This window comes from Sturnira hondurensis, unplaced genomic scaffold (genome assembly GCF_014824575.4).
Source record: "Sturnira hondurensis isolate 20B ecotype Veracruz unplaced genomic scaffold, ASM1482457v3 Scaffold0020884, whole genome shotgun sequence".
NCBI classification, from domain to species: Eukaryota; Metazoa; Chordata; class Mammalia; order Chiroptera; family Phyllostomidae; genus Sturnira; species Sturnira hondurensis.
In genome coordinates, this window is record NW_028093515.1 from 1,812,754 (window position 1) to 1,837,529 (window position 24,776).

Here is a 24,776-nt window from a genome sequence, read left to right on the forward strand (position 1 = left end):
CACATTTTGAGTTAATTTACATGGTGTGAGATAGGAGTCCAGCGTTATTCTTCTGCATGTGGACATCCACTTTTCCTAGCACTGTTTGTTGACAAGACTATTCTCTTTCTATCTTTAATGATCTAGGCACCCTTGTGAAAATTGACTGCCCCAAAATATGAGGGCCCATTTTGGGATTCTCAGTTCTGTCCATTGATCTTTATGTCTGTGCCAGTCCTACACTGTCTTGATTATTGTAACTTTTTATGTAGTAAGTTTTGAAATTGGGACTTGTGAGTCCTCCAGCTTTGCTTTTTTTTTCAAGGTTGTTTAAGGTATTCTGCTTCTTTTGAGTTTCCATATAAATTTTAGAATCAGCTTGTCAATTTCAGCTGGAATTTTGATGGGATAGTGTTGACTGGAATGTGTAGATCACTTTGGAGATTATTTTCTTTTTAAAAAAAAATTTTAAAATCCTCATCAGAGTGTTGTGGACCGCTCTGCCTGGTTTCAGGAATTGTAACTACCTCTCATGGCTAAGGATGAGTGAGCAACCTCTGGAATGCAAGCCACAGGAGACAAAGCCTGTCTCTGGTAGCAAATGCTGCCTCAGTCTCCTCCCTGCCCCCAAAGCATGGTTGGAAGTCCATGACGGGTAAGTCTCCTCACAGAGGAGGGGTTACCTAAACCAGACTCGATCACTAGGGAGGCCAATGACTTGGGGGGCTGCAACAAAGAATAAGCAGTGGACCCTTGCCCCCCAGCTATGTGACATAGCCCAAGTCCCCATGTCCTCTGGGAGAAGCGCTTCTTGGCTCTAACCCACTTAAGCCTGAATACCTGAGTGCAGCTCCTTGCCTTGCTAGAGCAGATCCTGGGGGTGGAAATCTGGTATCACAAAGAATTCCTAAAAATCCTGTGAAACCTGCTCTGCTAAGAGTGCTTTCATTCCTATGTTGAGGGTCAAAACAGGAAATCCTAAAGTTTCTGCAAAACCCCCTTCCTGACAGACTCTGACTCAGACTAAGCACTCAAATTTCTTTGAAATGTTATCTACTGTTTGATCCTTGCCGCCCTGTATTCCTGTGTGTTACAACCCAATAAAAGTCCCTAGAGGAAGGGGCTCGAGGCCCTTCCCTTTTGAGAGATCGGCCACCTGTCATCCCCAAGCAGATCATGTCTTGGCATTGTTTACTTTCATCCACGGTGGACGGGGGGACTTGCATGAAAAGTTGCCCCCACACCAGAGGATATATTTTTTATTTTATTTTTATACATCTTATTTATTTATTTTTGGAGAGAGGAGGAGGGAGGAAGGGAGAAGGAGAGGGAGAGAAATACTGATATGTGGGAGGAGCATCAATCAGTTGCCTCTTGCATATTCCCCAATCAGGGCCTAGTCTCGCCGCTCAGGCATGTGCTCTGACCGGTGAGCTTTTGTCTCCTGACCTTTTGCTTTGCAGTTCAATGCTCAACCAACTGAGCCACACTGGCCAGGGCTTGGAGATTATTTTCATCTTAGTGATAGTAAATTTGATAATCCACGACCATAGAATGGTTTCCTATTTATTTAGGTTTTTAAAAAAATTTTTGTACAATGTTTTGCCATTTTCAGAGTATAAGTTTTACATTTTTTCCCCTTAACTTTATTCCTATTTTGATGCTTTTATGCATGATTTTTCCCCTTAATTTTGCCTGGATTGTCCATATAGAAATACAATCGATTTTTAAAAATATTGATCTTGACATGTATAAAGGACACAGCAACAACACCAAGGGGGGGGTTAGGATCAAGGGTGAGAAGTAGGAGATGGCTGGAGTGGTGGGGAGTGGTGGGGGAAAGTGGAGACAATTGTACTTGAACAACAATAAAAAATGTGAAAGAAATCTGAAATATTTCTTTAAAAAAGAAGAAAGTAAAAAGAAATCTATCCTGATGAGTTCTTTGAGTTGTCAGACATTACACTGCTAAGCCTTTTAAGTGATTTATCTTCTGGGTATAATGCCAATATTTGCATCTTGACTCATTTATATAGCTATTTTTCTGGACTGTTCTGCCCTAGGATCCAGCCTACTGGTATAAAAGCAATAAACTTGAATCTTGCAAAAAAAAAATATTGATCTTGTATTCTGCACCCTCCTGTTGGATTCATTTGGTTTATCTTTTTTTTTTTTCAGATCCCATTTCAAATTCTGAGTGGACACCAGCACACTGTGAGTTCTTGTCTCTTCTGCGTGGATGACACGAAGCTCCTCAGTGGCTCCTATGACTGCACAGTGAAGCTGTGGGTAGGCGGCCCCATGTTAGGTGGAACCAAAGCATCCTATAAGCTTACGTCACCTCTTGTGGAGAGTCCCCAGGGCTGAGTTTCTATGCTCTCAAGGACCACAAAGAGTTGGAGGGGCCTTTCTGAGCCAAGTGCAAGAAGGAGAAGCAAAGTGAGGGCTCACGCTAGTGTCGAGCCACTGGAGAGAGATGAAGTTAGTGTAGCTGCTGTCAGACGGCTGATTTGGAAATGGTGGGAACAGGGGGTGGAGGCCACTGGACTGGGAATCCCTCACCTTTCCTTGGAGGGGCCCAGTAGTGCCTAGGGCCCAGCTGGAGTATCTGGGCCATGCCATTCCTTGGGTCTCCTTCTCACTTGGAAACTTGAATTCCACCCACAGACATGATATGACCAGGCCTGGCTGGTCACTGAGGCTAGAAAAGTGGCCAGGTATGGGACCTGTTGATGAAGGCGGGTTGGTAGAGGCAGGCCTGAGGTCAGTGTCCCAAAGTGCAGGAGACAGGGGCACAGGGAACAAGGTTATGGAGAGGTGGTCCCCAAGGACTCTTCCGAAGCCTTCTGGGCATAGCCGGCAGACCCTGGTAGGCCTGTTGGGGGCCTTTGCTGATCAGTCAGGAGCAGGGCTGGCAGATGGCAATGTTCCTCCAGGGCTAGGCCACAGACGACCATGTGGCTGCAGCTGGCTCAGGACAATCAGTTTTGAGTTTTTGTTTTGTCCTCTGGCTTCAGGGGCAGGAGAGAGACAGGGTGGAATGAGTTAAGGCTGGTTCCTGGGTTCCCGTTCAGGTAACTGGGTGGAGGATAACTTCTCACCCTCCAGATGACCTTGGACAAACGTTCTCTGTGTCATTAGTGGGTGCCACTGCCGGGCAGACTAGGCAGGAGGGTTTGGGAACTGTCTAAGTGGTTCAGACTCCACATTTGGGACCCACTAGCTGTGTGACCCTGGGTGATGTCCCTTCACCCTTTTGAGCTGGACAGGAGTCACAGGACCATGTGGTTCTCACACTTTGCCATTGCAGACAAGCTCAGGGCAGATGTGGAGCTCAGTTGACAACTTCGGTCAGCGCCTCAGTGACCTCTGTCCCTCTCTGTTCCTCTCCCCTGTTGATTTGAGGATGCTGTGGATGGATCTATTGTTCGGGATTTTGAGCACGGGCCCAAAGCTCCTGTTTTAGAGTGCAGTGTCACGGCTGACAGCAGAAGGTGACCTTTCCTTCCCTTGCACTGGTCAGGAAAAGTGAGAGTGAAGAGGCAGGCCAGCGTACAGCACACCGGGGGCAGTTGAGTACAAATAATATGGGAATTGCACTGTCATGGAAATTTACCTTACATAGGGGACAAAGGTTGCCATGGAAACATGCACTGTAACAAGGCAAAGGTATGTTTATTATTTTGCAAAATGTACAGTAAAACATTTCAGAGTGACATGGTCTATTAAAGCATTTTTCTGCTAAGTGAGTGATCCTTGCGAGATGTACACACCACTTTAGAAGAAGATGGTCAGCTGTAGAACAGAAGAGCTGACACCTTTAATGCCCCCTGAACATGAAAGAGTGGATTTGGATGCCTGGGGGAGTAAGGAAGAGAATGGTTTTGGAGTGACGATTCTGCATGGAGTTCTCTCCGTTTTCAGCGAGAACCCACTGCTCTTAATGGGGTGGGGAGTCATGGGGTATCTTTACAGAAATCTCCCTATTATTTGCAATCTTGGTCCTGAATTATCAAAATGTTCTATGAGGAAACCCTGTGCATAACTGTCTCTGTCATAAAGACCCTATGCTCATCATTGTATTTCCAGAATTGTCGCAGCAGCCTATGATAAGACAGTGAGGACTTGGGACCTTGAGACAGGCAAGCTGCTGGTAAGTTCACCCTGCCCTGATGGAGACATTGTAGCTGGGTCTGGAGTGGGGAGAGAAGCCAGTCTTCCAGGAAAAAATAATTTTCTCCAGGACCCAAGATGGTAGAGGGCGGGCACTGGGGAAGGAAAGCTTCCTGGAGCAGGTAAAGGGGCCTCTGTGTGAAGGATGGACCCCCAGAAGGATGCAGGTGGGTGGGGTGAGGGGTCACGGCCTTTCAGGCTGAGGGAAAGAGACCTCCCCTGCGAGGTGTCTGGATTTGATGAGGCCACAGGAAAAGGCCACCTGGCCAGAGCATAAGCATTCTGGGCCCTTCCCAATCTGGTCTCCATCTTGGAGGGAGCACCCCCATCCTTCCAAACCACTCTGAGATCCCCTCTGTCTGCTGCCTGGTGCCCAGGCAGCCCCTGCCGGGCACAGGCATCTTTTCAGGGTCTCCAGTCCCGTCCTTTCCCCCAGCAGCTTCTCTTTGCCTTGCCTCCCCCCTCCTCCCCCTTTTTCTCCTTAAAAAAAAAAAAACAGTCTTTCTCTGAGTGCAAAGATCAATTTATAGTCATTGTAAAATTTCTTTAGAAAGACAAGACAAGCCTATATTATCAATATGAAACTTGAAACCCCCCAGAGATTTTGCCGGCCCTTTTCCTATGTTTATACACGTTTACACACGAACACAGACAAGTATGTTCTGTTAACAACATAGTATCGTTTAAGTACGTATCAGCGTCACCTTTTTTAATGCGTGTGTGGATTCCACGGAACAGACAGGTCTGCCATGGTTCACCTCCCCCCGTGATAGGACATCGAGGCTGTTTTCACTTTATCGTAAGCAATGATACAACGAGGAAAGTTTGCATACAATTTTTATACATGTGCACCAGTGGTTTTTGGATATATAGCTGGATTCTATTACTAATCTGGTATTTGATCTTTAAGCATTTCCCCAAATGTTAATTGCTTCTAAGTGTCCTGTTCTTGTTGGCCAACTTTTCTATTCAGGATGCTTTCTTTTCTTTAAATATTTTTAAAAAATATTTTATTTATTTATCTTTAGAGAGGAAGAGAAGGAGAGAGGGAGAGAAATATCAATGTTTGGTTGCCTCTCATGCATCCCCTGCTGGGAACTGGCCCACAACCCAGGCATGTGCCCTGACTGGGAATCAAACTGCAATTGTGTGGTTCGCAGGCCTGCGCTCACTCCACTGAGCTACACCAGCCAGGGCTGCTTTTTTCTTTAAATATTTTTTTGAGTACTTTGATTTATTTTTGTTGCACAAGCCATCCATGCCCCTTGCCACCTTCGGGGCTGAGTGCATGACCCACTGCTTCTTGATTCTTGATAAGTTCACAACTTGGCAGCTTCAGACAACACGCATTCATTTCTCACGCAGTTTCTGACAGTCAGAAATCTAGCAGCAGCTTAGCCGGGTGGTTGTGAGGTCGCAGTGAAGATGTCACCCAGCGCTACAGTCATCTGAAGGCTTGACCAGGGCTGAGGACCCACTTCCAGGAGGTGTCATGCAGGCTTTTGGCGGGAGACCTCAGTTCCTCTCCACGTGGGTCTGTTCGTGGGGTGCTTGAGTGTCCTCAGGACGTGGACTCCCACCAAGCAGGTGACCCAAGACAGAGCAGCGAAGCAGCCATAGTTTCTTTTAGGACTGTCCCTTCTACCCTATTCTGTTTATTAGAAACAAGTTGCCAAGTCCACCTCACACTCAAGAGGCAGGGACTTAGGTTCCACCTTTGGGAGGGAGGACTGTCAAATAACTGGTGGGCACATTTTAAAACTGTCACCACGGTGATACTAGAATTTGTCACAGGCATACGGATCCTCCTTTCCTAGAATGCTGAGCAGCTCATTGTCCCCTTACTGTGGTTTGGTGCCACCTCCCGCAGGGCACTGTGAGCTGCTCGAGGGACTGGGGCTGCAGTGTCCTGTCTGTGATGCCAGGTGACACCGCTTCCTCACCATAATGAACAGGAACGAAGCTGGCCTTCGGTGGAACCTTGCTGCCCATTTCATGGGGTTCTCCTCTGATCCTTGTTCATCTGTCCTGGACACACATTAATTAACTACACTGATTAACTGAATAGATTCATTAAAACCACATAAATGTAAAGATTTTGTGTCTTACCTGCAGTAGCCCACTACAAGCACTCAAAGGCCACGTGTGGCAAGAGGCTAGGGCATTGGATAGTTTTCACCATCACAGAAAGCTCTACTGAACTGCTGGACTGGAGAGAAAACAACCTTCTGATTGTCGCCCCGTTTCAGTGGACGATCAGTCATGAGAGCATCATATCCTCCTGTAAGTTTTCTCCTGATGGGAAATATGTCGCCTCAGGCTTGGATGTGGATCACGGCATCTGTATAACAGACGCGCAAGATGCCACAACTGTGTCGCACATCAAGGGTGAGTGTGCAGGGCCAGGAGCTGTGAGGTCCCTCGGCCCCTCTCCTGGCGCCTGGCGTGCTGTGGGGCGTCACCCATTCAAAAGGGCGAATCCCCATCCGACTGGGAGCACTGCTGGGACAGGGAGCGTGCTCCCTGTTGGAAGCCTGACACGCGCGCGCGCGCGCGGTGCGCACCCGGGAATACGCGAGTGAACAGATTCCAGGGAAAACCGGAACTGTGTTTCTGGAATAGCGTCACTGTCTGGGGAGAAGTATGAGCCTCTGGGCTGCGTGAGGCACGTGACTTGGAATGAGGAATGCGCGTAACGAGACCCTTTCCCTGTGCCTCAGATCATCACAAAAAACCAGTCACCGCTTGCTGCTTTGACCCTGATGGCCGGAAGGTGGCTTCCGTCTCGCTGGACAAGAGCATCAAGATCTGGGACGTGACCTCCCAGGCCACGGTGCTCACCATCACCCAGTGAGGAGGGGCCCAGAAGGCTGGGCAGGATCCTGTAGCAGGGAGGTGGCTGGGGGTCCCCGTGGGGGGGGGGTCCCCGGGGTCCCCATCCATGCTGGATTTGGCCTACACGCTTTCAGCCTGTGAGCCTGTTGGTGATGCTGGGCAGCTCCAGCTTGGCTGTGGGTGCTTCAAGGAGGCTGGAGAGGGGGAAAGGGAAGGAGGGCAGACTAGGGAGACTGCCAGCCCTGTGCATCTGTTTCCGTGTGAGCCAACATCATCTCAACTGACTTTGGGGCTTGCAAGGAGTAAACATAATCACTTTGTTATATTTATATACTTATAAACACAAATTTAGAAAACTCAAGATGAGAAGGAAAGTCGACTGGACTTACCCATACTTTTACTTGCTTTGCTGTCTTCCTTTCTGATGGTTCCAGTTTTCTTCTTTCACGGCCTTTTTTTTTTTCTGTTCAGAAAAACTTCCCTTAGCCATGCTTTTAGGGTAGGTGTGAGGGCTATAAAGTCTCTTCGTTTTCCTTCATCTGAAAATGTCTTGATTCCTCCCCCCGTCCCTAGGGATAATTTTACTGGATATAGAAATCTGGGTTGACAGGCTTTTTTTCTCTCTCTTAGCATTTGAAAACTGTCACGTCACTTTCTCTGGCCTCCATGGTTTCTGATGAGAAATCCACTGCCATTCAAATTGTTTTTCCCTGATCAGTGAGGTGTCATTTCTCTCTTGCTGCTTTCAAGATTTTTCTTTGTCTTCTGTTTTCAGAAGTTTAATTATGATGTGCCTGGGTATAGCTTTCTCTGTTCCTGCTTGGAATTATATAGGTTTGTGTCTTTTGCCAAATTTGGTAAAATTTTGGGTGTCATTTGTTTGATTACTTTTCAGCCTCACTTTCTTCTTTCCTTCTGGAGTTCTGATGAAACACATGCTTAGATATTTTGTTATAATTCCACAGGTTTCTGAGGCTCTAGGGGTTTTTTTTTCAGTTGACTTTTTGGATAGGTTCATTTATATTGTCTGATTTCATAGTCACTCACACTTTCTTCTATCCTTCCTGCTGAGTTTTTTTTTTTTTATTTTGGTTACTGTATCTTTCAGTTCTGAAATTCCCACCTGATCACTCTTTATATCTTCTATTTTTTTCACTGAGGATTTCTATCGATTTGTTTGTTTCAAGCATAATTATAATTGTTCATTAGAGCATTTTATTTATTTATTTTTATTTTTAAAATTTATTTATTTATCTTTAGAAGGGAAGGAGAGCGGGAGAGAAACATCAATGTATGGTTGCCTTTAGTGCATCCCCTGCTGGGAGTTGGCCTGCAGGGAACTGGCCTGCAACCCAGGTATGTGCCCTGACTGGGAATCGAACCGTGATCGTGTGGTTCGCAGGCCCGTGCTCAATCCACTGAGCTACACCAGCCAGGGCTAGAGCATTTTAAAAAATGTTTTATTTATTCACTTTTAGAGAGAGAGGAAGGGAAAAGGAAAGTGGGAGAGAAACATCAATGTATGGTTGCCTCTCACCTATCCCCTACAAACCAGCGACCCTTCACTTCACAGGCCAGCGCTCAATCCACTGAGCTACACCAGCCAGGGCCATTGGAGCATTTTTGATGGCCACTTAAAAACCCTTGTGGGATAATTCTCAGCTCCATGTCATCTCAGTGTAGGCATCTGTTGGTTCTCTTCCTCACTTATGTTGAGGTTTTCCTGACTCTTAGTATGATGACTGATTTTTAGTTGAACCCTGGACATTTTCGGGATTACCTCATGAGAGTCTGTCTTGCTTAAACCTTCCATTTCAGCAGGCCACCTCATTACAGCCTGGCAAGGGTGGAGGTCCAGGCTCCCCTCTTGGCTTTCGCTGTCGGGTGGGGATGAACAGCAGTCTTCTCCAATCTATTTGGCTCCACGAAGGTGGATATTGTCTAAAGGTGCTCTGTTTCGTTAGACTGTCCCTTTGGCTAAGGAGAACGAGTTTACTTGGTGGTCTATTTTTTTGGTGTTCCCCATAGTGGTGTTTTTTAAAACAGGAAATTGGTTACAAGCTTCTGGTACCCAGTCCAGGATATACGAAGCACAAAGAAAACCCCACAGACCCACAGTGTGCTATCCTTGGGTCCCGAGAGCCCTACCTGGTCTGCCTTCTTTTCTCCAGCTTTCATAGTCTTCTGTTTGCTTTATAAACGCCTGGGTTGTTAGCTGGACTTAGCAGGAGGAACGGAGGGAAGTGTGTCGACTCTGTCTTGTCCAGAAGTGCATGTGGAACACAAGCACTTCCCCCAAAGTTTCTACGAAGAAAAATGGTCTTTATAAGAAGTGGAATTTATTTGAAATGAGAACCCCCTCTTGGAAAACAGACATGGCCTTGGTTTTCACCCCAGATGCTGGCCTGATTCTCAGCCATTGTAACAGGCACGGGGAGCTGGAAGGTTTTACCCTAGGTACCCCTGGGAAGCTGACTTGTTTGCCTTTGACCTTGCTCCGTTTGTGCGTTTCAGAGAACCTAAACAGTGTCCAAAACTCTGACCTGAGCTCTAGAAAACCGTTTTGTCCAAACTTTTCCTCAGGTAAAACGATTGATTTTTTGAATCAGACTGCTCAGAGATGCTCATTCATGTTTACAGGTTTGCTTGAAAACTCTGTTTATAATAGGAGGTGAGAATCATGGGAAAAATCCTTTGAAGATCACAAACAAAAAAAAGCAGTAACATGGTGACAGATTTTTTTTCTCTTCCAAAACAAATGATAATGGACCAAAGAGCCCCCTACCACAAAGAGTTACTGAGTACAAAAATGTCAGTATCGCCATGATTGAGAAGTCCTGGAACGGTGGGGCGCAGTCAGAGCAGTTACTGACTGGGTCATGGTAGGCAGCGATTGCAGGAGCTCCCGGGCCCTCCCCCTTCCCGCCCCCACCCCCCGCCACAGGTGTGTCCTCCGGTTTTTCCGGAACACAGAGCTAGTAGGTGCACCCTCCCACCTCTGTTTCAGGGCACACAGCAACGCAATCTCAAACTGCTGCTTTACCTTCAGTGGCCATTTCCTGTGTACGAGCTCGTGGGATAAAACCTTAAAAATATGGAATGTCCATACAGGGGAGTTTCGAAACCGTGGAGCCTGTGTGACTCTGATGCGGGGCCACGAAGGTTCTGTGAGTTCCTGCCACTTTGCCAGAGACAGTGAGTAATGAACACCTAGAAAGATTCTGCACCCATAGAAGTAGTGCTGGGGCAGAGCTCCTCTGTTTCATTCGCATGGGCCCTCTTAGCACAGAGGATGGTTTTTAGTGGTGCTGGCCATGAGGGTGGACTTACCTTCCCCGAGAACAAAACAGCCAGGAGGAAGATCCATAGGCACAAGTTTGTAAGTGACGGAAATTCGACTCAATGGGGTTTAAGCAACAAGAGAACAAAAGAAATTTATTAACTCCTGTGATGGGAAAGCCCAGGAGCCAGTCTCACAGCAGGTTTGCTTGGGTCCAGACACTCAGACAGTGCCCTTGGGGAGCTAACTCTTCTATTTTGCCCCTCAGGTCAGCGTTTTTCTTGTACTGATATTTCTCTCCAACGAGGCAAAATAGCCTCAGAGGTGGTTCAGGACAACTGTGGTTCTGGCTGCTGACAACCCTAGGGAAAGAAGCTCCTTCTGACAGTGCTGGCACAGGTCCCATGGAAGACTCCCATTGTCTCCACTTGGGTCACATGCCCATCTCTGAACCAATCATTTGAGCAGGTCATGAAGTGTACTGATTGGTTGGCCTGGTGTGACTGACGTGCCCGCCCCAGAGTTATAGGTTAGGGTCAGTACACTCTGAACCAAAGGAGCTGATGCTGGGTGAGGGAAATGGGTAGGCTAATTCCAGATGAAGGGGCGTGGATGTGAGCAGAGTCAATGACAGGAAGCTGCCATGTAGCAACTCCAGTGGGGGAAGTGGCTGTTCCCAATATCCAGGAGCCAAAGCTTACAGTCCTCCACCCTCATGGAGTGTGTGGGGGGGCACCCAGCCAACACACACACACAATCAGGGTCTTACTTGAGAAAGGCAAGGGTTTTTCTGAATAACTTTCCCTCTTCAGAAGCAGCTTCTTCTTAAGTCAGTCCCCCCGCTATGAGGTAGCCCACCAGTTTCTGTCCTTGGCTTTATTGGGTTCAGAATTGCACATGGTTGTTGCTCTTTGGGGACTCCATATTTGTAAATTTGCCTACTAGCTAAAATTTATTTGCAACCCTCAAGTCAATACTCCTGAAACTTTTTTGGCCACTTGGGGATATGTGAAATGTAGCAAAAAGTTCGAGTTAGCCCTTGCGCACATTTCCAGCTCAAGATGAACGGGGTGACCTGATACCTTCTTGTTTCATCTCTTATTCTAAAGTGTACTTTCTGGGGTCGATTTAGTGCCTCGTTTTGCAGTTTGAGCTTTTAGCTGGTGATTTTGCTGTTTAGGATGGAGCTCTAGCACAGTGTGGAAGCACCGTGCAGCATTCCTAAGTGCAAGAAGGGTGTGATGTGCTTTACGGGGGGGAAACACACGTCGAAGGAGCTTTGTTCTGGCATGAGTTTGAGTGCTGATGGCCATGAGTTCAGTGTTTAATGAATGAACAATTTACATCAGGGGAGGCGTCTTTAAATAGAAACAGACACAAAACAGAGTTATGTATGGATTGGTTAAGGAAGTGTTGTGACCAGAGGCTCACAGGAACCGAACCCTGTGTTTTCCTAAGGAGCAGGGGTTCAGTGCTTGCTAATTCTGTATTTACCATGACTTGACAGGATATAACTATCATTAATAGTGAGAATTGACTGTACTGGGGGTGAGCGGACCACCAGGAAGGAATTAGAGTGTCCTCAGAGCGAGCCACGAGGCAGCTCACAAATGCAGCCGCAGTCTGCTTTGACCTCACCACAGGAGGGAGCAGTTGGCTGGGGAAAATGACCCCTTCGAGACTTTCGTTTTGTTTTGCAGCATCTTTTCTCGTGTCTGGAGGTTTTGACAAGACTCTGGCTATTTGGGATGTCGGAGAAGGCTACCGGAAGCTCTCCTTGAAGGTACCCACACCAACATCAGATAGATCATCTGAGCTTCGTGCCTTAGTCATTCCACGCTGGGTGCTGGGTGCTGGGGAGACAGCAGACTTAGATGTCACCCATGGAGCTCACACCTGTGTGGGGAAGGACAAACAAATCACCAAAGGTGATGAGTGAATTGGAGAAAACACAACAGGAACCGGGGGCATTAATCCACAGTCGGTGGGAAGGGAGGGCCACATGGAGAAGGTGGCCTCTGAGCTGAGAAACAGATGAAAAGACAGGACTGGATGAGTGAGCATCTTGGGGGAGGTTCACTCCAGGCAGATGGAACAGCAAATGCAAAGACTCAGAGATGAGCAAGTGCCCAGGAACAGAAGAATTTACTGTGCAGGAGGCCAAATGCCATAATGGGGGCGGGCACGGAAAGCTGCAGGACTCCAACCCGGAGGGTGTCAATTCAGCGATTTGGCTGCAGGTTCGAGCGGATTCCACTCAAAGGAGCGCTCTGACAAGGGGATGGGCCAGCCAACACAGCCAGAATCCAGCGGTCCGGCAGCCCCAGGACTGGCTTCTTCCGTTCCCCTCTTCCAGGTGCCCCCACCTCAGGATTTCTGCAAACTCCCCACCCTGTGATTTCCTGGCCCCCTTTGCCTGGGCATGCTCGCCTCCATGGGTCTTGGTCTCTCTGTTCCCTGTGACCCGAATGTGGACGACTTCCCTGGCTCGCCACAACATTCGGGCTCTGAGGGCTCTGTCTGAGCTCTCTTCTTTGAGAGTTTGGAGAGGCAAACATAGCAAATAAACAGTTTAAAACCGAATGTTTAACCTCCCCGTGCTTTGCATTAAGTCCCTTTGCCCCCCTATTAGTTTGTTTTACTCACTTTTCTTCTCCTCTCTCCCCCTCTTTAGTCTTCCACCCTCAAATTTCTGTCTTTTTTTTTCAAAGTTTAACCTTCTCTCTGGTTCCCTGTCCTCCTACCAAACCATGTTGCCTCACTGTCCACCTCTTTCCATGAGGGAAAGGCTAAAGAGCTATAAGGATTCGGTATTGAGTGTCTGACCAAGCAATGTTATCTATCTCCTCTGAGCTCCTTTGTGTCTGAGGACAACAATCCCCTATTTGCTTAAGGAGCAGTGGGTAGGTTTGCAGTCACGTGAAGCCAAGAGCCCCCTCCCCAAATGGACTTTCGAGTAGTATTTCCTAGAACAAACAAACAAACAAAAAAAAACAAGCGAAAACCCACAAGAGGTGCTCTGGTACCAGCTGGGGATGCAATCATTCTTTTCCCATCCTGCGGTTTAAAACCAGACATACTTGCACATCGTAAGCCTTGACACTCTGTGTTCCACCTAAATGTCCTCCGTGAACTGAGAGGCACAATTACTCTTAGATGTAACCAACATTGGGTTCTTCACTTTTCTGTTGTTTTTGTTTTTCTTATAAAAGCTTTTCCTCTAGGTCCTTGTTAAAATTCTATTTTGCTTCAGGGCCATGATGACTGGGTGATGGATGTTGCCGTTAGCAACAGCAAGAAATGGATCCTGTCTGCTTCAAAGGTAAAAGTGGCCAACCTTGGAGTAATGTAAAATCTCTACTGCCTTCGTGAGGATTGGTGATAACAGGAGCGCTGTTGTCGAGTAAAATTCTTGGGCAGATTCAGTCTGAGGGCCACATCTGGCTAGGCCATCCCCGTCCAGAGAGCTGCCTCTACGTTGAAGGCAGGTGTCTCTGTCTGCCCATGTGAGGAGTTGCCAGGTATTTCTGTGTCTGAACCATGGACACTTGAGTTTTGCTGGAGCAAGGGCCTGGCCAGACTGGTGAGTGATAAAGCCAAAAGAGGGCCTTGGAGGGGAAGGCATCAGCTTGTAGACGAGCATCAGAGACCATCCTGAGGTCCCAGATGGGTCTTCCCTCCCTACCTCACTACGTCTGGGGATTCCTGTTCCAACGGCAGGTAACGGCTAGCCCAGGATATCCGGAGGGCTGTTCTCCAGGTGTGAGCACCAGAGACGTGGGGAGTCACCTGGCTCCCCACCTGTATTAGAGTCATGTCATTCTGTAGCCTGGGAGTTTCTAGATTTGTGAGACTGTGGGCAAGACTCTGCCTTCCATGACCAATTTGTCAGAGAGCCAACCCAGGATACCACCACAGCTGATAGAAAAACTGTAGTAGATGATACATAATAAAAATAATATGCCCGTATGTTCTTAGTTTAATATAAAAATGTGCAAAGTGATTGTGTCAATTATGTCTCAGTAAAGCTGGAAAAGAATGAAGTAAAAATACAAAACAAAATATGAAAATTGAGTTTGTTTAAAATTATATTTTATTCTGTTTTAAAAAAATTTTTTTGTTACATAAATGCTGTTATTTAAACAAAACAACAATAGGACTATTTAACAGCAGCAATTAGTAGTAATTTAATAGTAGGACTAATTAAAAAATATGTTTAAGAAAAGTATAAAAATATTTTAGGATGTGTCTTTTTGTTCTCTGATACAACAATTTATTTAGACTTTTAAATAGTCTTTACTGTATATTTAAAATTTTTAGACTGTATCGTTGTATATTCTTAAGATACATACATGTAAGACTTTATTTAAAAGAGACTATAAATACAATAGGATTGGTCAATTAGATATCACTTGCATTTATTTATATATTATTCCAGCTTTGTTGATATATAGTTGACATCTAACATCATGTAAGTTTGAGGTATACAACCTGTTGATTTGATGCACTAATATATTGCCAAATGATTACCACCACAGCATTCGCTCACACCTCCATCATGTCACAGAATTCCCTTTTTTTTGTGTGGTGAGAAAATTTATAATCTATACTCTTATCAAGTTTCAATCACATACTGCAACATTATTAACTAAGGTCAACAGGCTGTACATTAGATCACCCAGAAGAACTCATTTGGTAAGAGGAGGTACATACCCTTCAACCAGTGTCTCCCCATTTCTCCCATCCCCCATTCTTTGCAAACCCTACTATTTGTTTCCATGAATTTGGTGTTTAAAGATTTCAGTCTAAGTGAGATGACTCAGTGTTTGTCTTTCTCAGTCTGACTTATTTCACTTACCATTATGACCTCAAGTTCTGTCCATGTTGCTGCAAACGACAGCATTCCTTCTTTCTCCTGGCTGAATAATATTCCATTGTGTATACACACCACATCTTTATCCATTCATCCACTGAAAAACACCGAAGTCGTTTCCATATCCCGACTACTGTGTATCTTGAATAATGCAGTGAATGTGGGGGCGCAGATATCACTTTGGGGTCTTTTCAATTCCTTTGGATATACACCCAGAAGAAGGATTGCTGAGTCATATGGGAATTCTATTTTGAATTTTTTGAGGGATCTCCACACTGTTTTCCATAGTGGCTGTATCAATTTACATTTCTACCAATAGTACGCAATGGTTCACTTTGCTCCACATCCTCACCAACACTTATCTCTCGTCATTTTGGTGATAGCCTTTCTAACAGGTGTGAGGTAGTGATATTTCATTGTGGTTTTTATTTGCATTTCCCCAATTATTCGTAATACTGAGCATCTTTTTCATGTACCTGTTGGCCATTTGTACATCTTCTCTAGAGAAATGTCTATTCAGTTCTTTTGCCCATTTTTCAATTGTAATTTTTTCTTATTGAGTTGTATGACCTCTTCATATATTTTGGATATTAACCCTTATAAGATACGATAAGGGTTAATATTGCAAATATTTTCTCTCATTCCATAGGCTTCCTTATCCTTTTGTTTCTTTTACTATGCAGAAGATTTTTAATTTGATGTAGTCCCACTTACTCACTTTTGTTTTTGTTTCTTGTGCTTTTGGTGCTATAGCTGAAAAATCATTGCCAAGACCAATGCCCATGAGTTTCCCCCTATGTTTTCTTCTGGGAGTTTTACAATACTGGGCCTTGTGTTTTTTCAGTTAATTTTTGTGAGTGGTGTGAGGTAGGGGTCCCATTTCCTTTTTCTGCGTGAGGTTATCCAGTTTTCCCAACACCATTTAAAGAATGAAGAAACTAACCTTTCCCCATTAAATATTCTTGGCTTACTTGTCAAACATCAGTTGACTGTATATGTGATAGTTTATTTCTGGGTTCTCTATTTTTATGCCAGTACCTCACTATGTTGATTACTATAGCTTTGTAGTATAGTTCGAAATCAGGAAGCAGGGCGTCTCCAGCTTTGTTCTTCTTTCTCAAGATTTTTTTGGCTATTCGGGGTCTTTTGTGGTTCCTCAAAAATTGTAGAACTGTTTTTCCTAATTTTATAAAAAATGTTGAAATTTTGATAGATATTTCATTAAATACATAGACGGCTCTGTTAATTCTTTTGACCTAGGAACATGGAATATCTTTTCATTTCTTTGTACCTTCTTGAACTTCCTTTATCAAAATCTTACAGTTTTCAGTATACAGATCTTGCACTTGTCTGGTTAAAATTATTCCTAAGTACTTTATTATTCTGATGCAATCATGCATGGGACTGTTTTCTTTTTCCTTTTTTCATTATTGATATATAAAAACACAACTGATTAAAAGTGTGTTTGTTGGGATGGATGGCACTCATCTTTACTCAGGTGCTTTTAATGATGCTTCCTGCTGAGAGGTCATCCTCTGTAACCCTTGCTTTCCCTCCTGTAGGCTGACAGGGGGCCGTGGAGCAGCCGATGCACAAAACTACCATTTGTGCCCGGCTCAAGATGGTGGTGATCTTATGGCATTTCACACCTGTGAAGCAGGAATTGCGGTTCTGCCCCAGGCACTTCTGGGGTTTCCTCTTCCCTTCTGGAGAGGGATAAAAGAGCTCCTTAGCGAGAGGCATGTTGTCCTGGGAAGCTTGTCACTGCTGGAAAGTCCACAACTGACATCTGTATGTTGATTTTGTATCCTGCAACTTTACTGACTTTGTTGATTACTTCTAACAGTTTTATGGAGTGTCTTTTGGATTTCCTAAATATAAGGTTATGTCACATGTAAACAAAGACAACTTTATTTCTTTCCTTCCACTTTGATTGCCTTTTATTTCTTTTTCTTGTCTGATTGCTCTGACTAGAACTTTCAGTACAATGTTAGACAGGAGGACTTGCTTAGGGTAAAGATAAACTTTTTATTTTTTCAACTTTTATTATTTTTTATTTTTTAATGTATTTGATCGATTGTGCTATTACAGTTGCCCCATTATCCCCCCTTTATTCCCTTCCACCCTGCACATCCCATCCCACCCACATTCCTACCCTTTATTTCATGTCCATGGTTGATACACATAAGTTCTTTGTTGTCTACATTTCCTGTACTATTCTTAACCTAGCCCTGTCTATTTTCTACCTACCATTTATACTACTTATTCTCTGTACCTTTTCCTCCCCTCTCTCCCTCCCACTCCCCCACTGATAACCCTCCACGTGATCTCCATTTCTGGGATTCTGTTCCTGTTCTGGTTGTTTGCTTAGTGTGTGTGTGTGTGTGTGTGTGTGTGTGTGTTTAGGTTTGGTTGTTAATAGCTGTGAGTTTGTCGTCATTTTACTGTTCATATTTTTGTCCTCTTTTTCTTAGATAAATCCCCTTAACATTTCATATAATAAGGGCTGGGTGATGATGAACTCCTTTAACTTGACCTTATCTGGGAAGCACTTTATCTGCCCTTCCATTCTAAATGCTAGCTTTGCTGGATAGAGTAGTATTGGATATAGGTCCTTGCCTTTCATAACTTTGAATACTTCTTTCCAGCCCCTTCTTGGCTCCAGGGTTTCTTTTGAGAAATCAGCTGATAGTCTTATGGGAACTCCTTTGTAGGTAACTGTCTCCTTTTCTCTTGCTGCTTTTAAGATTCTCTCCTTACCTTTCGTCTTGGGCAATGTAATTATGATGTGCCTTGGTGTGTTCCTTCTTGGGTCCAACCTCTTTGGGACTCTCTGAGCTTCCTGGACTTCCTGGAAGTCTATTTTTTTTGCCAGATTGGGAAAGTTCTCCCTCATTATTTGTTCAAATAAGTTTTCAATTTCTTGCACTTCCTCTTCTCCTTCTGGCACCCCTATGAATCGGATGTTGGAATGTTTAAAGATTTCCTGGAGGTTCCTAAGCCTCTCCTCATTTTTTTGGTTTGAAGGCTGACACTCAGTCCTCTGAGCCATACTAGCTGAGCTCTCTCCTCATTTTTTTGAATTCTTATTTCTTCGTTCTGTTCTGGTTGAATGTTTATTTCTTTCTTCTGCTCCAAATCATTGATTTGAGTCCTGGTTTCCTTCCTTTTACTGTTGGTTCTCTGTATATTTTTCTTCATTTCACATAATGCAACCTTCATTGTTGCCTGGGTCTTTTTTATGCTGTTAAAGTACCCAGTGAGTTTCTGGAGCATCTTCACAACCAGTGTTTTGAACTGTGTATCTGATAGGTTGGCTAATTCTTCATGGATTAGTTGTATTTTTTCTGGAGCTTTGATCTGTTCTTTCATTTGGTTTTTTTTTTTTTTTGTCTCAGTGCACCTATTATGTAGTAAGGGGCAGAGCCTTAGGTGTTCACCGGGGTTGGACAACCCACGTGGCTGCCTTGTGATGCTGTTTGTGGGGGAGGAGTCAGAGAGGTAACAATGGCACCTGCTCTGCTCTCTGCCAGATTTCAGTCACTTCCCCTGCTACCCACAAGCAAACTGGGCCTTTCTGGTGCTGATTCCTGGGTGGGTGGGCTTGTGTACATTCTACGACCCTGTGGGTCTCTCCAACTAGCTCTCCTATGAGTCTGGGGGGTTTGTCCTTCTGCCTCAACTCCACAGGTGTTTTCAGTCAGAGGTTTGAGGCTTTATTTCCCTGCACTGGGACCATGGGTTGTGCAGTCTGTCTCCCTCCCAAATTGTTCCTCCCAGTTTATCTGCACACGAATGTGGGACGGCCCGGCCCTCCAGCTACTGCCTCACCAGGTCCGCCAGCTTCTGCCTTGCTTTGAGTCTGCTCCACCCTGCTGCTCATCTCTTCCCCTCCTACCAGTCTGGATGAATGTTTCTTCTTTGCTTCACAGGCCCGTGCGCAGTCTACTGAGCTACACCAGCCAGGGCTGAATGTTTCTTCTTTAATTCCTTGGTTGTTGGACTTCCATACAGTTCCATTTTCTGGCAGTTCTGGTGTTTTGTTTTTTAATTTGTTGTTGTCCTTCTCTTGGTTGTGCAAGGAGGCACAGTGTGTCTACCTGCACCTCCATCTTGGCAGTATGATAAACCTTTAATTAAGAAAGTTATAGGCCTGGGGAATGATAACTACCCACCATGACCTGCCCAGTTAGGAATCTGTGATCAGATTACCTTGTGAAGTTACTTTTGGTCACTGAAGCTTGTCAGATTTATTACAGAATCCTTTTTTGTTCACAAACTAAAAACTTTTATTATTAAAGACTCAACATCACAGTTAAGGAAATCGCACTCCTTTTTAGGAGTATTGTGTGCATGTTATGCAGGGCATTTAACAGGTAAGATCTTTTCATTTGCATTGGTAAGAAGTTAATAGACTGAATAGAATTTGCCAAAGTTTACATTTGCATTGTCTGCTAAATATGTAAACGTCTAGTTTGTGTTTGGATGAGATGTCAGCATGCTTTTGTTTTATGTTCTCTGCAGTCTCATTAAAGTTTTCACAGAAATCAAGAAGATGGTTTGAAACTCCGACTTTTATTTTATTTTAAAGATTTCATTTATTTATTCTTAGAGAGAGGGGAGGGAGAGAGAAAGAGAGGGAGAGAAACATCAACCAGTTGCTTCTTGCATACCCTCAACTGGGGACCTGGCCCACAACCCAGGCACGAGCCCTGACCAGGAAGCAAACCAGTGACCTTTTGGTTTATAAGCCAGCACTTAATCCACTGAGCCACACCAGACAGGGCAGAAACTCCAACCTTTAAATCAAAGCATCTAAGAGCTAAGAGGAGCATTTTGTTGTTGCTGTTGTTGTTGCCATAATTGGGCAAAACACTTTTTTGTTGTTGTTTCCATGATTGGACAAATCACTTGATATACTGTTGGTAAAATCAGACAGCTCTACTCTGCAGGGGGCCAGCGCATACTTGTATGTCACCAAAATTTCCCCTTTGGTTCTCCCACAGGACATTTAGCTGCAGCTGCTGAATCAGGAAATGTAACATTACTTAGTGTGTTGGATTTTATTGCTGCTATAATAAATCACCACAGACTTTCTCACTCACACAATATAAAGTTAATAGCTTTCAGTTCTGTAAAATAGAAATGTGGCAAGTTCTCACTGGATTGAAATCAAAGTGTCAACAAGATTGTATTCCCTTCTGAAGGCTCTAGGGCACGATCCATTTTCTTGCTCTTTCCAACTTCTAGAAACTACCCACGCGTCTTGGCACGGGACCCCTCTTCCATCTTCAAAGCCAGCAACAGGGCATCTCTCTGTGCCTTTCTTCCATAGTCACAGTCATGTAGTCCTCTGGTGGAATGCTCTGCTTTTACGGATCATCGTGGTTAGGTTGGACTCACGCGGATAATTCAGAATAATCTCCCCATTCTAAAATAGCTAATTAGTGGACTTCATTAACTTGCAGCCTCGATTCCCCTGTGTCATGTAACCCCACATATTCACAGGGTCTGTGGATTAGGGTGTGTGGTCTTCTCTGGGGAAAGGGCATTGTTCTGTCAAACACTCAGTTTCACAAGACTGATTCAACGATGTTCACTTGATAGGATTTCCAAATCAGTTCAGTGATCACTCAGTCACTTTTCTAAGGAATAACTGGTGTCTTTCTTTTTAAAGATAAATTTAATTTTTTTTGGAAACGACAGAAATGATCCTTGAAAGTGTAGTCTTTAGATTTTATTTTTAAAAGAAGCTTTAGATTTACAGAAAAACGGAACAGATAGTAGAGAGTTCTTAATGGATGCCCTCCTCTCGACTATTTGCACTATTATTAATATCTTGCACTAAGTGTGGTATATTTGTTACAGCTCAACCCATATTGATACATTATTAACTGAAGTCTTTATGTTATATGGGTTTTGCCAAATGCGTGTCACGTGCTCACCATTACAATATCACACAGGGTAGTTTCACTCTCCTAAAAACTTCCTGTGTTCTACCTATACATTTCTCTGCGCACACCCCTGGCCGCCACTGATCATATCACTGTCTCTGTAGTTTTGCCTTTTCCACAGTGTCTTATAGTTGGAGACATACAGTATGTAGCCTTTTCAGACTGGCTTGTTTCATTTAGCAACACGCATTTAAATTTCCTCCATGTCTTTCCATGTCTTCACAGCTCGTTTCTTTTTAGCACTGGGTAATACTCCACTGCTGAAGGACACCTTGGTTGCTTCCAAGTTTTGGCAACTACGAATGAAGCTTCTAGTAACATCCATGTGCAGGTTTTTGTGTGGATGTACGTATTCAATTCCTTGGGGAAATACCAAGAAGTGTGATGAATGAATTATATGGTAAGAACGTATTTGGTTTAGGAAGAAGCTGCCAAACTTTCTTCCAAGTTGGCTGTGATGGTTTTGCGTTTCCATCAGCAACAGCCGAGGGTTCCTGCGGCTCCACATCCTCACCAGCACTAGTTGTTGCTGTCCTTGTTCTGGGTTTTGACATTGTAATAGGCTGTAGTAGTGTCTTGTCTTAATGTGCAAATCATTGATGGCAAATGATGTGGAACATATTTTCATATACTTGTTTGCCATTTGTATGTTTTCTTTGTTGAGATGTCTGTTAAGATCTTTGGCTCTTTTTTTAAAAAAAAACCTGGGTTGTTTGTTTTCTTATTGTTGAATTTTAAGAGTTCTTTGTATATTCTGGGCAACAGTCCTTTCTCATATGTCTCTTTTGCAAATGTTATCTCCAGCCGGTGGCTACTCTTTTTATTCTCTTGTGTCTTTCACAGAGCAGAACAATTCATTTTTAATGAAGTCTAGCTTTCATGCATGGTGCCTTTGGTGTTGTATTTAAAAAGTCATCATGAAATCCAAGGTCATCTAGATTTTCTCCTAAGTTAATTCTAGGAGTTTTCTGGTTTTGTATTTTAGATTTAGGTCTTTGATACATTTTGAGTTAATTTTTATAGTGGGTATAAGGTCTACATCTAGATTCAGTTTCTTTTTCACTTTTGCATGTGGATGTCTAATTGCTGTAGTAGCATTTATTGAAGACTATAATTTTTCCATTGTATCTTCTTTGATCCTTTTTCAAAGGTCAGCTGGCGCTATTGAAGCGAGTCTCTTTCTGGGCTCTCTCTGTTCCACTGATCTGTCTATCCTCCTGCCACTATCATACTGTCTTGATTACTGTAGCTTTATAGTGAGTCTTGGAGTCAGGTAATATCAGTCCTCCGACTTTGTTCCTCTCCTTTATTATTGTGTTGGCTATTCTGCATCTTTGGCTTCTCTGCATAAACTTTAAAATCATTTTGTCACTATCCACAAAAATAACTTGTTGGAATTTTGATTGGGATTACACTAACTTTATAGATCAAATTGGAAAGAACCAAGATCTTGAAAATATTTAGTTTTTCTAACCACAAATGTTTCCATTTATATAGTTCCTTGATTTTATTCACCAGGTTTTTCCTTGTATATATGTTGTACATATTTTGTTAGGTTTATACCTAAGTATTTCATTTGGGGGGATGCTGATGTAAATTTTATTGTGTTTTCAATTTAAAATTTTATTTGTTTATTGCCGGTATGTAGGAAAATGATTCCTTTTTGTATATGAACCTTGTATCCTGCAACCCCACTAGGATCACTTACTAGACCCAAGAGTTTTTTCTGCCACTTACGACATTTGTATTGGCACATAACAATTTACAAGGGTCCCTCATATCACTATAGAGACAGTGATATGATCAGTGGCGGCCAGGGATGTGAGCAGAGAAATGTATAGGTAGAACACAGGAAGTTTTTAGGAGAGTGAAACTACCCTGTGTGATATTGTAATGGTGAGCACGTGACACGCATTTGGCAAAACCCATATAACATAAAGACTTCAGTTAATAATGTATCAATATGGGTTGATACATTGGGTTGCCTTATCCATCCCACTGAGTAAGAATCATTGAGCCATCTACATTCATCCTCATTGGGTAACATTCTTTCTGAAATTAGAATTTAATTCCCAACACTTGATGTCAGCGCTGACACAAGGGAACAACAGCAGTTCCTTAAAGTAGTCTTCAGTTGGAAGGACATGTTTTGTTATTTTATATTAAAATTCTAAGATGCTGAACAGTATACACCCTGAAAGACCGAGTCACAGCCTTCTTAAGCATTTATCTGTTCTGGAAATACCCTTTAGTTCATTTTTATTTTCCTTCTCTAGGCAAAAGAAAATCTGTGAATGCAGGCTTCAAAAGTTATTATTTCCTGGCGCTTGTGAACAAATATCCTTACCAAGAGGGGCCATTTGACTTTTAAACCCAAGAGTCTTCTTTAACTGATTCTTTCCGATTTTCTGCATAGACCATCATGTCATCTTGGAACAAAGTTTTATATCTTCTTTTCCGGTCTTATATGCTTTTCTTATCTTATTGAGTCCCCTATGATGACTAATCTACTTTTGTTTCTATAACTTGGCTTATTCTGGGCGTTTCATAAAAATGTAATCATACCACATCGAGTTTTTGTGACTGGCTTATTTCCCTTAGTATATTTGTTTTCAAAGTTTATTCATGTTGTAACATATATCAGTACTTCATTTCTTTCTGCTGCTGAGTAATATTTCATTGCCTGCATATTACAGATTCTAGTTATCTATTCTTCAGTTGACGGAAGTGGGATTATTTTCACTATTTTGGCTATTATAAATATTACTGCTATGAAGATTCATAAACAATTTCAAACTCTTTGTTTGAACACCTGTTTTTTTTAAAGCTACTCTTTTTTTATAGAATTTATTTATTTATCTTTAGAGGGGAAGGGAAGGAGCGAGGAAGAGAAACATCAATGTATGGTTGCTTCTTATGCATCCCCTGGTGGGAACTGGCCCCTGCCGGGAACTGGCTTGCAACCCAGGAATGTGCCCTGACTGGGAATCAAACCTCAATTGTCTGGTTCACAGGCCCGTGCTCAATCCACTGAGCTACACCAGCCAGGGCTGAACACCTGCTTTTTTATTCTTTTGAATAAAGGGCTGCATGGTAACTGGACTTACTTACTCAATTTGGGACCTGCCGGAATGTTTTTCAAAGTGCTGAACACTTACTTTCTCACCAGCAGCCTAGGAATGTTACAGTTTCTCCACGTTCTCAACAATTTTATTCTTTTTGGTTGTAGTAGTTATGAGGTGGTATTTTGTAATTTTGATTTGCTTTTCCCTGAGGACCAATAATGTTGAACATCTTTTTGTGTGCTTATTGGCCACTTATATAACTTCACTTTCCTGATGCATGTTCTCTGAGGCACGAAAGTTTTACATTTTTATGAAGTCCAGTTTATCTACTTTGTCTTTTGTTGCTTGAGTTTTGGCATCATATCTAAGAAACCACTGCCTAGTCCAGTGTTCCAAAGATTTACCCCTATGTTTACATCTAAGTTTTCTAGTTCTTCTATTTTCACAGTTGTAGGCCTTGGTACCCTGGTCAAAAATAATTGGCCATAAATGTGAACATTTATTTCTGGACTCTCAGTTCTATTCCATGGACCTGTGTTTCTATCCTTGTGCCTGAACCACCCTGTGCTGATAACTGTAGCTGGTAGTGAGTTTTGACATAGGGAAGTTTGAGTCCT

At 43.5% G+C, this 24,776-nt stretch overlaps 1 protein-coding gene across 1 annotated transcript in view; it reads left to right on the plus strand.

Moving 5' to 3' along the window:
• The window catches only part of WDR88 (WD repeat domain 88), a 43,378-nt gene that overhangs the window by 14,401 nt on the left and 4,201 nt on the right, over positions 1 to 24,776 (plus strand). Inside the window, exons 2-9 of the mRNA XM_037030820.1 lie at positions 2,158 to 2,268; positions 3,385 to 3,473; positions 4,069 to 4,132; positions 6,402 to 6,540; positions 6,873 to 7,002; positions 9,995 to 10,182; positions 11,968 to 12,050; positions 13,521 to 13,589. Coding sequence (XP_036886715.1) covers positions 2,158 to 2,268; positions 3,385 to 3,473; positions 4,069 to 4,132; positions 6,402 to 6,540; positions 6,873 to 7,002; positions 9,995 to 10,182; positions 11,968 to 12,050; positions 13,521 to 13,589 — 873 coding nt within the window. The remainder of the gene's footprint in view (positions 1 to 2,157; positions 2,269 to 3,384; positions 3,474 to 4,068; positions 4,133 to 6,401; positions 6,541 to 6,872; positions 7,003 to 9,994; positions 10,183 to 11,967; positions 12,051 to 13,520; positions 13,590 to 24,776) is intronic.